Source organism: Nuphar pumila, chromosome 4 (genome assembly GCF_984573655.1).
Source record: "Nuphar pumila chromosome 4, dmNupPumi1.hap1.1, whole genome shotgun sequence".
NCBI classification, from domain to species: domain Eukaryota; kingdom Viridiplantae; phylum Streptophyta; class Magnoliopsida; order Nymphaeales; family Nymphaeaceae; genus Nuphar; species Nuphar pumila.
Genome location: NC_143252.1, coordinates 36,099,677 through 36,112,005, shown reverse-complemented (window position 1 = coordinate 36,112,005; position 12,329 = coordinate 36,099,677). Strand labels below are relative to the sequence as shown.

The following is a 12,329-nucleotide window of genomic DNA, read 5'->3' as shown; positions in this document are numbered from 1 at the left end:
CATTAGGGGCATTTTTGTCTTTTTACCTTTTTGTAATAGGTCATGCCCATTACGGGCATTTTTATACTTTTATTTTTTATTTTTTGAATCCCTTCTGGCCGTTGGGAGGCTAGTTGGACTAGCCCTCTTGCTCTTCTTGTTCTCTATATATATGGGATCTCTCTCATATATTTTGTAGTATTTTTCTTAAGCATTTTATAGTAAATATAATATTATTTATATATTGTTTGTGTTCTTTTTGGTAATATTGTGAGCTATGTGAGTGCGCGCTAGTGGTCTTGTATTTGCTCACATTGGTGGCTAGTGTTTTGCATTTGTGAGCTATGTGAGTGTATTTTGTTTGTGATTTCATTACAGAGATTTATATTTAACTTTGCTTTTACAATGACACATCTTACAGTAACTTTTGGTAGACAGTTGAATACTTTCCATGTATAGAAATAGTTTCTTCATATACAATTTCTAACCCTACTTTTCTGTGTTCCTTGCGGATCTGTCATAAAAGTGGTGTACATACAGCCAAGATTACTTAAAGGGGGCATCTGCATGCAGGCATGTGTACAAATATTCTTTCAAGGAAAGAAAACATTTTCCATGTTTGGAAGATATGACATCTTTCAAGGGAAGAATGTAAGTCTGTTTTTCCCATATGTTGGCAAGAGGACCGAATGTAAACCCGAGATTGGATTTATGAGGAAAGCCGTTGAGATTTGGATCACGTGTGAGGATAAGGATTATTCATTAGATGTGTGTACATTTGGAAAGTTTTCATGTTCTTTGTATATCTCTTCTATTTCTTTTCTTGTTATTCGGTAATCCCACGTTATCAGGGAAACCACATGTATAGTCTGGCTTGTATCCTTTTCTGATATGAAAAGATATATGATTCTCTCTCATTGTTCCGTTACTTTCTTTTCTGACTCGTGTTATTCAGGACCTTGCATCGAAGATGAAGATTGGAGTAGATGATGAGCGAGATGGGCTGTGCATGCTAGACGTTTTTCAACCTATTGCTGCCACTTTGACTTCTCCCATGGACCGTTCTAGCATTTGGCACCAATGTCTTGGCCTATGGAACTTTTTATGCAATATGACTAAAACTTTTGCTAAAAAATTATGTCATTGTGATGTGTATAATCGTACTAAACAAACTAGATTGTCTTTCGGTTCTAAATATTTTTTAATTAGTTCATGTTGATATTTGGGGACCCTACTCTCAAAGTTCCTTGAGTGGGACTCATTATTTTCTTATTGTGGTTGATGATTTTTCTCAATGTGTTTGGGTGTATTTGGTGCATCATAAAAGTGAGGCCAAACATCTTATTCAAATTTTTTTCATATGGTTCAAAATCAGTTTCAACATCAGGTTAATTCATTAAAACTGATAATGAATCTCAATTTTTCTCTCATGAAATTCAATGTTTCTTTGAAATAATGGAGTGCATCACCAACACAATTGTGTGTACACACCTCAAAAAAATGATGTGGTTGAACAAAAACATAGACATCTGCTAGAAGTAGCACGATCTCTAATGTTTCGAGCCATCCTGTCATTTAAATTTTGGGGGAATTGTGTTTTGACCATTGTGTACTTGATAAATCGGACTCCCACTCCTCGATTTGGAGAAAAAACACCGTATGAGATTTTGTTCAATAGGAAACCAACATATAAGCATCTCGAAGTTTTGGATGTATGTGTTATGCCACTAACACTGATCAAAATAAATCTAAATTTGATTCAAGAGCTAAGAGGTGTATATTTGTTGGTTATTTATTTGGATAAAAAGCATATAAAGTATATGATTTAGAATCTCATGGGTGTTTTTACGAGTCGTGATGTCATTTTTCATGAGTTTGTTTTTCTTTTTCATACGATAAACGAGGGTGACAATATTGTGGTGTTGTCAACCCCTTTGTCTATAGATGAATCACTTACTGAGACAGAGCCTATCAACCATTCCAACTCATCACCCAATCATGCAAATGATCATCCTGAAAATACTGTCGAGCCTACTCTGTCTAAATCACCAACTGATGAAAATAATCTCAGAAGATCCATTTGTGAAAAAAGACCCTATATTATGTTGAGAGATTTCTACTATACAGTTGCTAAATCCAAACCGACTTCTCCCATCTCTTCAAGCAAGGAACCAAGAGGTACACGATTTCCATTAGTCAATTGTACCTCTTTCAATAAATTCTCTTCATCTCATCAAAAATTCTTGTTAGTCATTTCTTCTATAGATAAACCCCAGTTGTTCCAACAAGTTGTTTAAGATACTTGCTGGTGTGATGCCATGAGTGCAAAAATTCAAGCTTTGGAAGAGAACAATACTTGGTATGTTACTTTCCTTCCTGACGGGGTAAAACCTATAAAGTATAAATGAATATACAAGGTGAAGTATAAATTTGATGGATCCATCGAACGATACAAGGTCAGATTGGTGGCAAAGGGTCATTCACAACAGAAAGGGTTCGACTACCATGAAGCCTTCGCTCCTGTGACCAAACGTGTCTCTGTCATATGCCTTCTTGCCATAGCTGCCATGCAAAATTGGACCCTACATCAAATGAACATTCACAATGCATTTTTGCATGGAGATTTTGATGAGGATGTTTATATGGATATGCCTCTTCGGATTGTCACACAGGGGAAGAATATGGCATGAAAACTTTAACAAATTTTTTTATAGATTCAAACAAGCCCCCAAAATTGGTTTTCAAAATTTTTGCCAACAGGGGGAGAATATGGCATGAAAACTTTAACAAATTTTTTTATAGATTCAAACAAGCCCCCAAAAATTGGTTTTCCAAATTTCCGTCTATAAGGGTAGAATATGGAATGAAAACTTTAACAAATTTTTGTATAGATTCAAACAAGCCCCTAGAAATTGGTTTTCAAAATTTTTGTCTATATTGATCTTATATGGTTTTGCTCAATCCAAGGCTGACTACTCATTATTCACATATTCCAAGAATAATGTTTTTGTTGTTATTTTAGTATATGTGGATGATTTGGTAATAGTTGAGAATGATGATGCTACTATTGTTGAGTTGAAAAAATATCTAAGCAAAGAGTTTTGTATAAAGTATCTTGGCCTACTAAAATATTTTCTAGGTATAAAAGTCTCTAGATCCAAAGCTGGAATATGCCTGACCCAAAGAAAGTAAGCCTTGGATATTTTAAATGAATCGGGAATGTTGAGAGCTATTTCAGTTGAATTTTTAATGGATCAAAAGTTGTCATTAACACTACTAATGGAGAGGAGCTAGGAGATCCATCTACATATTGTAGACTAGTTGGACGTCTAATTTATCTTACTATTGCTCATCCAGAGATCATCTATGTTGTTCATATTTTAAGTAGATTCATGCAGACCCCAAGGAAAACTCATTTTGAGGCAGCTTGACGAGTGATACACTATTTTAAGAAGATTCCTGGTCAAGGTATTCTCCTTTCAGCCTTGTCTGAATTGCACATGAAAGCCTATTGTGATTTAGATTGGGTGGGATGTCTAGAGTCTCAAAAGTCAGTAATGAGATATTGTTTCTAGCCTGTCTGCAGAAGTAAAATATTGTGCCATGGTTGATGCCATTTATGAAATAACTATGTTAAAGTTTCTCTTCAAAGACATTCAAGTTGAAGTGACCTATTCTACGGATTTAATGTGTGACAAACAGGTGGCAATCCATATCGTAGCAAATCTGGTGTTTCATGAAAGAACAAAACATATTGACATTGATTGTCATCCAGTTCAAGAGAAGTTCACCAATGGCGTCATTAGAACTACCTATGTTTAGTCAAAAGATCAAGTTGTTGACCTCTTTACAATGGCCTTGGGAAAAGAACAATTTATGCTCTTGGTAAATAAACTGAAAATTTTGAATCTCCACTCTCCAGTTTGAGGGGGAGTGTTGAGATTTGGATCATGTGTGAGGATAAAGATTATCCATTGGATGTGTGTATATTTGGACAATTTTAATTTTCTTTGTATATCTCTTGTATTTCATTTCTTGTTATTCAGTAATCCCACGTTATCAGGGAAACCACATACATAGTTTGGCTTATATCCTTTTCTGATATGAAAAGATATACAATTCTCTTCCATTATTCGGCTCTATCAAGTTCACAAAAGCTACTCAAAACTAAGAATTAACTAGAAAAGCAAAAAATAAAGGGAATTGCAAAGAAAATAAATAAAAATTAAGAAATAACAAAAAATCAAAGGAAAAATTAGAAATTAATTGATTTCATATCAAACTCATCTCTCCCTAGATTCTTAGTTTTCTCATTCTTTTATAGATGAGAGTTTCCTAATTACAATCAACACAAAACTATCTATTTTCATAACTTCTAAACAAAGCAAGCTTATCTATAGATATGGATCAGACACAATGATCCATTACAAAGTTCCAAATAATGAAAATTCAAACTAGAAATATATAGATCCAAAATGATCCAATGGACCCGGGTTAGTCAGCTCCACCAGATTGGAAAATGAAAATGATGTGAGTAAGAAGGGTGTTTCTCTCAAATGAGAAGCAAAAAGGAAATGAGTGGAAAACAAAAAATATATGAGGGAAGCGAGTGAGAAGGGTGTTTTCCTCAAATGAGAAGCAAGTTCCCCTAATACTTCTCCTTTTTGGGAGAAATATGATATTTTTTGCTTCAGGGACACAATTATAGGAAACCCCCCCCATTTGGGAGACACTTTTGGTAACTATGGTCAAGACAATTGATTATAATGGAAGATGTCTTTAAGTGCTTTCAGGTTGTCTTTCACTCCTCAAATGAGAGTTGACAATGTGATGCTTTTGGCAACTCTAACCTCAATACCACATTTTTGCAACACCTTATTTTAGGCTATGTTTGGAAGTTGTTGTTGGGAGCGGTGATGAAAATGGCAGATTTGGCAACCGTCCTCACGAGGATGTTGCTGAAATTCACTATTTTATAATGACATCTCCCCTCCCAATGCCACTTTGGTAGCCATTTATTCTCTCAAAATGGAATTGCAATCAATGAAGATGATTAAGATTTCATGAATCCCTCCATCGCCATTCCCAACTGTCATCCCAAATGCAAGCCACCTTAGGAGTAGGGTGGGCATGTGCCCACCCTGACCCACTAAACCCCCCCAAGGGGGTATGGGTCAGGGTGGGCAGTGTCCAGCCTGACTCGCTACAGTGCCCACCCTGAGGGCAGGAAGGCATGTGGTAGTGCCCACCCTAACCTGATCGAGTTTAGGTTAGGGTGGGCACTGAATACACTCCACTAATGGATGGATAAATTCGTTATAAAATAGCATATTTCTCATCAATCTTCTTTAATTAAATAAGACATAAGATCTGATGAAGGAAAATCATGTGAGATACAAAGTAGAACAAAAATTAATCTAGCAAAATTACTTACACATCCAGGGATTCATATTCCTATTTCTAATTATCATCTTGATGATCAAGATAATGTTCATAGCGAGTATATTCATAGGGGTCTGTGTAAACCTCGTAAGCACAACTTTTCACAAAAGAGGATGAAGGATAAATTGCGATAGTTTAACAATGCTTGGTTTTATGAGTATAAAGATTGGTTAGAGTATAACAAATTCAAAGATGTTGCATTTTGCTTGTATTGTTATATTTTATATAAACCACAAAAATGATCAATACGAAGGGCTGTAGATATTATAGTATTGCATCATATCATATTGAATTGTTTTATACCATTATCAATATGCAACTTCAAGAGTTGAACAACCGGTTTACATAAGCAAATACAAAGATACTTCTTTATGTGGCATGTTTAAGTCCAAGGAATTCATTTTCTAAGTTTGACAGAGACAAGTTGATAAGTCTTGCTAAATTTTATCCTAGGGACTTCTTTACATTTGATTTATTAATGCTTAGTAATCAATTACAAACATATATCATTGATGTGAGATGCAATATAGAGTTTTCAACTTGTAGAAATAATGGAAAAGATAAAAAAGCATAATGTATTTTCTATAGTTTATTTGATTATCAAATTAGCTTTGACTCTACCAGTTGTGACGACAAGTGTTGAGAGGGTATTTTCAGCTATGAATATTATGAAGACTCGCTTGCGTACTTGAATGGGGGATGAATGGGTAAATGATGTTTTGGTTACCTACATCATGAATGACATATTGACACCATTAGAGATGAATCAATTATGAATGATTTTCAAAATATGAACAATAGATGAGGCCAATTGTAAAAGGTATCTGTTAGATGTTAAATATGTTTGATGTTCTCCCCTACAAGGGCTCTGCACTTGCTAGTAAAAGGCATTCACATCACATGCACAAAGGTCTCATATTCAAACACATAGTATCCCTTAATAAGGAATTTATTTTATAATTATTTATCTCTTACTGTTATCCAGGCCTCCTACCGCAAGAACATTGCCCTTGATGTTATCATGTAAGATGCCCTTGAACGTTCTTCACACAGGGAAATTGAGGTTATTTGCTCTTGCCCATGATTCTCTATTTAGGTTATGTCTGCATTAATTAATGCTTCTAGGTAGCTGCACTTTTATTAATGCATTTCTTGATGTTTTTAGATTATAGCTTCACTTGTATCTGCGGATAATGGATTACATGTTGAGAAATCAGAAGAAATGATGTCACTAAAGTTTTTATAGACAAATGTAGAATGATATTGCATCTAAAGCAAACCATGAAGCAAGAGTTGAAAATCATGGAATAGATGATATTCCATCTTGTTGCGAAAGCATTCAAACCGAAAACTCTGCTTTTGGCAGGATAGTGAGTCAATTAACAGACTTGGTCATTTTCAAACATGTATCGTTGGATACAATTTGATGTCTCTGTTTGTTATTTGTGATTCAAAGATACCAAATATTGATTGCAAAACCTCCTTATAACGTGGCTCCGCCCTTGTCTGGATCGAGATTGACTGTTTCCTTTACAAACTTTAGGATTGAACTATGCATCAGCTAGGGCTGATCAGTGTTTTTCTTTTTTCCTTTTAGCAATAACTATGTTTATGCACACAGAGAAAAGGGTAGAAAAACTATTGAATCGACTAATAATTTTTTGACTTTTTACATATTCGTGTGAGTCCTTATGAAATTATGAAATCATGTATATGATGATTTCATAAGAGTTAGTCCTTTTACCATGCAATGATGATGATGATGTTGCTAGTTCCCTCCTAAACAGGTGTGAAGATAATGCATGTCTCAGCTTTTGCTTTGACTTTGACAATATGCTCCTAACGAAAAGTTATATTCAGTTGCTAACCATCATTCATTGTTGACACCCTATTTTAACCTAGAAGTGTCTAGGTAAGATAGATTTTATCATAATAGGTTTTTTGAACTCTTGGCTTGACTGAATTTTTAATAACATTAACACTAGATTATGACAAAAAAAGTCACTGTCCAATTTGCAGTTTGGGGGTCTAATGTTGATATTCTAACTTCAAAATAACTAAGATGCATTCAGTTTCTTAGGCAAACATAGGCCTTTTGTAAAGTGTGCATAATGCAAGTTTTTCTTCATTTCCTTGTATTAGAAAAAAACAATATTTAGTTATGTGCTAGAGGAAACATAGAGAAGAAGTTACTAGTTAAATGCAAGTTTTTCCTCATTTCCTTGTTGGACTTGGGTTTTATAGTCTCTAATTTTTTTTGACAGAAATTACTAGTTAAATGCGCAATGATTGTTTCTTTATCATATCGGAAAGTATGAAATGATAATTTTATTTGCTTGGTGTTTCAACTTTTGACTATGAAATTTTCAAGACAATGAGAGGAGCTTACAATGCACATTTAGTTTGGCCCATACATGTAGTCACAATGGTTAAAACTTCATTGGGGTATTAACAATCTTTTATCTATTTTTTTTGTCGGTTCTAGTGAGGGGAGGTTATTTTGACTAAATCTGACCTTATGGATGTGTTCAACATTGTCAGAATAGTAGTAAGGTATTAACCGTCTTCACAAGAAAAATTTATAGCTTGCTCTATTTCTCTCATATGTCACCTCTTAACCCACAAATGTGCATGTATCATTTTTTTCAGATTTTAATATGATATTATGCCACTATTAATTTTCTAGTGTCATCTCTTCTTTTTCTTTTGTTGTTTATAAAACTCTATAAAATATGGTATGGTATTAAATTTTTTATTGTTTTGTCTTGCTTTGGTTATTGGTGATTAACTATTAGTCATGCTCTCTGAACTCTCTATGATGCTTCATTAGTATGAAGAAAACAATTATGTTTTTATCCAAGTCCTTGTTGTTTTTGTGCTCTGCAACTTTCTTCCTACCTCGCCTTTTGGATTGGATTCGGGAAGAGAAATTTGCAAAATTTGGTTGTCTTGAATTCTAACCGACCCGACTCCTCAATGTATTTTGGGATCCGAAACCCGACCCATTTGTATCTCTAATCACATGGACAAGTCATTTTGGGTGTGTGTTCATTATAACAAGAGCCAACAAACGCTCGAAGACACTGGTATGGTCACTGACATGTACAATCATTGTTTTGATCTTTTTAAATAATATTGCAATGCTTGTAATATTATTTCACTAAAATGTATTTTTATTAAAAAAAACAGTTTTTAGTGTTTATTGTTTAAAAATTAAAAAAAATCGTATCATCCTATCCTATTTTTATGAAAAAAAATCAATCTCGCGTGTCGAACCCGGATCACGTGTCATATCTTTGTGACACAGGTAGACTTTTAAAAACAAAAATGACCACCACGTCGGTTGGACAAATGAGATCATCTCTATGGCCTCTCCCTTTCTTACGAGAAAAAGAAAAAAAAATCATTTAGAGGCCTACACTTTATGTTAATTCTAATAAATGCCACCTTTTTTTTTTTGAAATTCTTGATATGTGATACAGTTTTTCTGAATACTGTCAAATGGGATCTCATGCCAACATCCATCATTTTTAAAAACTAGTTTTTTTCGTTGGTTTCCTCTGTTGCCCTCTGAAATTGAAAATATACTTATTCATCTTTACAAAAAATAAAAAGGGCAAACATTTTGAGTAGTTGATTATGTAGGTTATTATTATAATTTGACTTATGATTTACCTTGAACTAATAAAAAAAATAAAAGTTCTTATTTGGCACAGAAACTCATATAAAAATTCGAGAAACGTATATAAAAAATCTAGAAACGTGAGTCCTATTTTCGGAATTTGAGGCAAAAAAGATGGAAAGCAGATCAAGTGATCGGGTTTGATTAGGGGTGGCAATCAGGTCGGGTTGGCGGGTCAGCATACCTCAACCCGAACCCGTTTATTAAACGGGTAACCGACACTACCCGCCAACCTGTTTAATAAACGGGTTGGGTCAGGTTGGCGGGTTGACCCGCCTGCCTAACCCGTTTGTTAAACGGGTTGGGTCAGCCGGGTTGGCATACCCCTAATACGAACCTGACCTGTTTAATAAACGGGTTAGGCGGGTCAACCCGTTTATTAAACAGGTTAGTTTAAGCCCAACCCAAACCCGCCTAAGAGGCGGGTTGACGGGTGGTGTCAGGTTTTGCCACCCCTAGGTTTGAGTACCACACAAAACACAGAAAATGGCTATGCCCATAGTGACTTACTGTGTTTTGTGTTTTACTAAGAAAATCACTAACATGGGTAGTGATTTCATGTGTTCACGTTTTATACAGAAAATTGCTACCCATTTTAGAGATTTTTTTTGTGTTTGGAATGTTGTCAGTGTAGGAATCGGACCTGTATTGTTTGGCCAACGATTCAGTATGTCAGCCCATACTCAAGTGTATCATTCTGAATCAACCAAAAAATAATTAAAAATATTATGTATCAATCAGGACTGACACATGGTAAAACCATTAAAATAATATTAAAAAAATTAATTTAAAGTTATTTTTTACATTTATTAAAAAATAGCCGATTTAGGTCAGTATCGTATTGACTTTACAACGATACGATACGTATCGGCCGATACAGCCTGAGTATTGAATTTTTTCTCATAAAAAAAAAAGAAAGGAGAAAAAAAAGTACGGAATAGGTCATCAATAGTTTTTCAAAACGAAAGCAGGGCATTTGAAAAACAGAAAAACAGGGAGGGGCGATCGTGAAATATTGAAAGCTAATAATAGAGCGGAGAAAAAGGAGCCTGGCAAAGCAACAGACCGGACCGTGATCGAATTATAACACTGCCCTTTTCGTTCCCCGCGCAAAATGCTAACCCCGATCGCTGCTCCGGCGGGAATGGCTGCCGGAAAACCCACCGCCAACGGCGACCTCCGCCCTCCCTACTCTGGCGAGAGCGCAGACGGAGACGACGAGAGGGAGGAGGGCGACGAGGCGGACGACGTCGACGAGGAGAGGCAGCCCCTGGCGGCCAACGGCGACGAGGAAGAAGAGGATGAAGAAGACGAGCCCAGGCTCAAGTATCAGAGGATGGGAGGGAGCATCCCTTCTCTCCTCTCCACCGACGCCACCTCTGCGATCGCCGTCGCCGAGCGGATGATCGCGCTCGGAACTCACGACGGCGCCGTCCATATACTGGATTTCCAAGGGAATCAGGTTTTTTTTTCAGAGTCTTCTTAATTCTTTTGTTTAGTTAGTTTTTCAACATATGCAATCAATCATACTCTCTTTCGACGATCCTTGTTCTAGATGATTTCTTTTTAGTGTTTGTTATGATGATTATGAACGAGACTGTCAGAGTGTTGTTCTTCTACTTGAATTCCTTGTTCAACGGATTCAAGATCACTACATATTGAAAGATCAAAAGTTTTATGGTTCTCTAATAAAATCTATCTATCAAGGGAAATATATGTTTTTTCATTCTTAGATTAAAAGAAATAAAAAAATTAAAGGTTATGAAGCATGGCCCAGTAGAATTAAAAGGAAAAAATGAAAAAGATCATGGATACTTTTTTATTGTAGTACTTGCAAATCCAATGCACTAGGCTCTCAAATGCAAGTTGGCCATTTTCCAAGCTAGCGAAAGGAGAATATGTATTGTAGAGGAGGAAGGTTCGGTGAGTTCTTCTATGTCGTAGATTTTGTGATGGAAGGTTGATTATTGCGCTCAGATATGTGTCTATCATAGCATCCATTGGTATCACCAATCTGCTGCCCGAATGATGTCGAGCGGGTTTCTGGCTTTGGCAGACTGCGTCACTGATGCCTGTCATGGACAATCCAGAGTTCTCATGAGCTTGTTTTATTTGTTCCAGGAGTTGCTAATTGTTATCATGTGGCTGATGGGCATTACATCTAAAGCAATAAAATCTGCTGGTCAGATCCAATTCACCAGCTATCTATTAGAATGGTAACATTGAAAAGCCTCTGCAAGTATGTGGTTTGCGTGAATCGTGACGATATCCTTCATAGAGTTCTCACGTCCTAATAGACTATTAATGCAATGCCTTTTTACTTGCATAGCTTTTGGTTATTTCGGACGGTGGCGTGGATATGATATTGTAACCCTTATGTGATTACACAATTTTGTGAGCCTGCACAACAATTATTCGGGGTTTGGGTTGTGGTTCACATGTTCTAATGGTAGAAAAACTCGAAACTGCACTTAAGTTGTTAATTTTTTTGTGGTTTTTCGATCTATTGGTGGAGTTGTGCCACTTCTATTAGGAACAATTATCCTTGCTATGATGATGTTACAAGATGCTGGATGGAAGTTGGCTAAGTTTCTGGAGGTTGAAAATTTTCTGTTGGTTGACGTTCCTAATGGTGGGTTTTTTGGGGATCCCATTACTCTATATTACTCAGTTGCATGGCCACTATTCACATGCAATGGTTGTGGATTTAGGTGGGCTACTTGAAGGATGCCACTTGTTTTACACCAGACCATGAGCATAACTGTTAACTAAGAAGCTTTTACTAATTGTCAACTTCCATGTCTTTTATGGCAGAAAATATCTTCAGTGGTTGGGATAAGAAAAATTGGACTAACTACAAATTTTTTTTGGTATAAAACATAGCGCATCATGTTTTTGGTGTAGTCCTTGACATTTCAGGAACCTATGCATATGACATGAGTGGGGTTGCTTGTGTACCATATCATGTTAAATTGTTAATAGTTGGGCTTGGTGGACAACAAACGAGGAAACCTTCTTGAACTTTTGAATTTCAAGCTTTCTACCAATTTGTGGGCACCAAAAGAAAATTCTTTCATAGCCTGACAAGTATCTTCAACTTAATCTGACGGAGAGTCTGTCGTTAATTCCAGTATCGTATCATAGTAACTTGGTTCTTTATCCATGCCTAAGAAAGTGAAGGGAGGAACTGAGAGGAGGCGAATTTAAGAACAGTGGTTCAACCCTT

At 35.9% G+C, this 12,329-nt stretch overlaps 1 protein-coding gene across 3 annotated transcripts in view; it reads left to right on the top strand.

The window, feature by feature from the left end:
* The first annotated feature begins 10,170 nt into the window (after positions 1–10,170).
* LOC149839990 (vacuolar protein sorting-associated protein 41 homolog) overlaps positions 10,171–12,329 on the top strand; it is a 76,268-nt gene continuing 74,109 nt past the window's right edge. For all 3 annotated transcript variants that reach the window (XR_016431522.1, XM_090004306.1, XM_090004305.1), the window contains exon 1: positions 10,171–10,565. Coding sequence is in view for 2 of the 3 variants with exons in the window: in XM_090004306.1 (XP_089860432.1) it covers positions 10,218–10,565 (348 nt within the window). In the remaining variant the exon portion in view is untranslated. The remainder of the gene's footprint in view (positions 10,566–12,329) is intronic.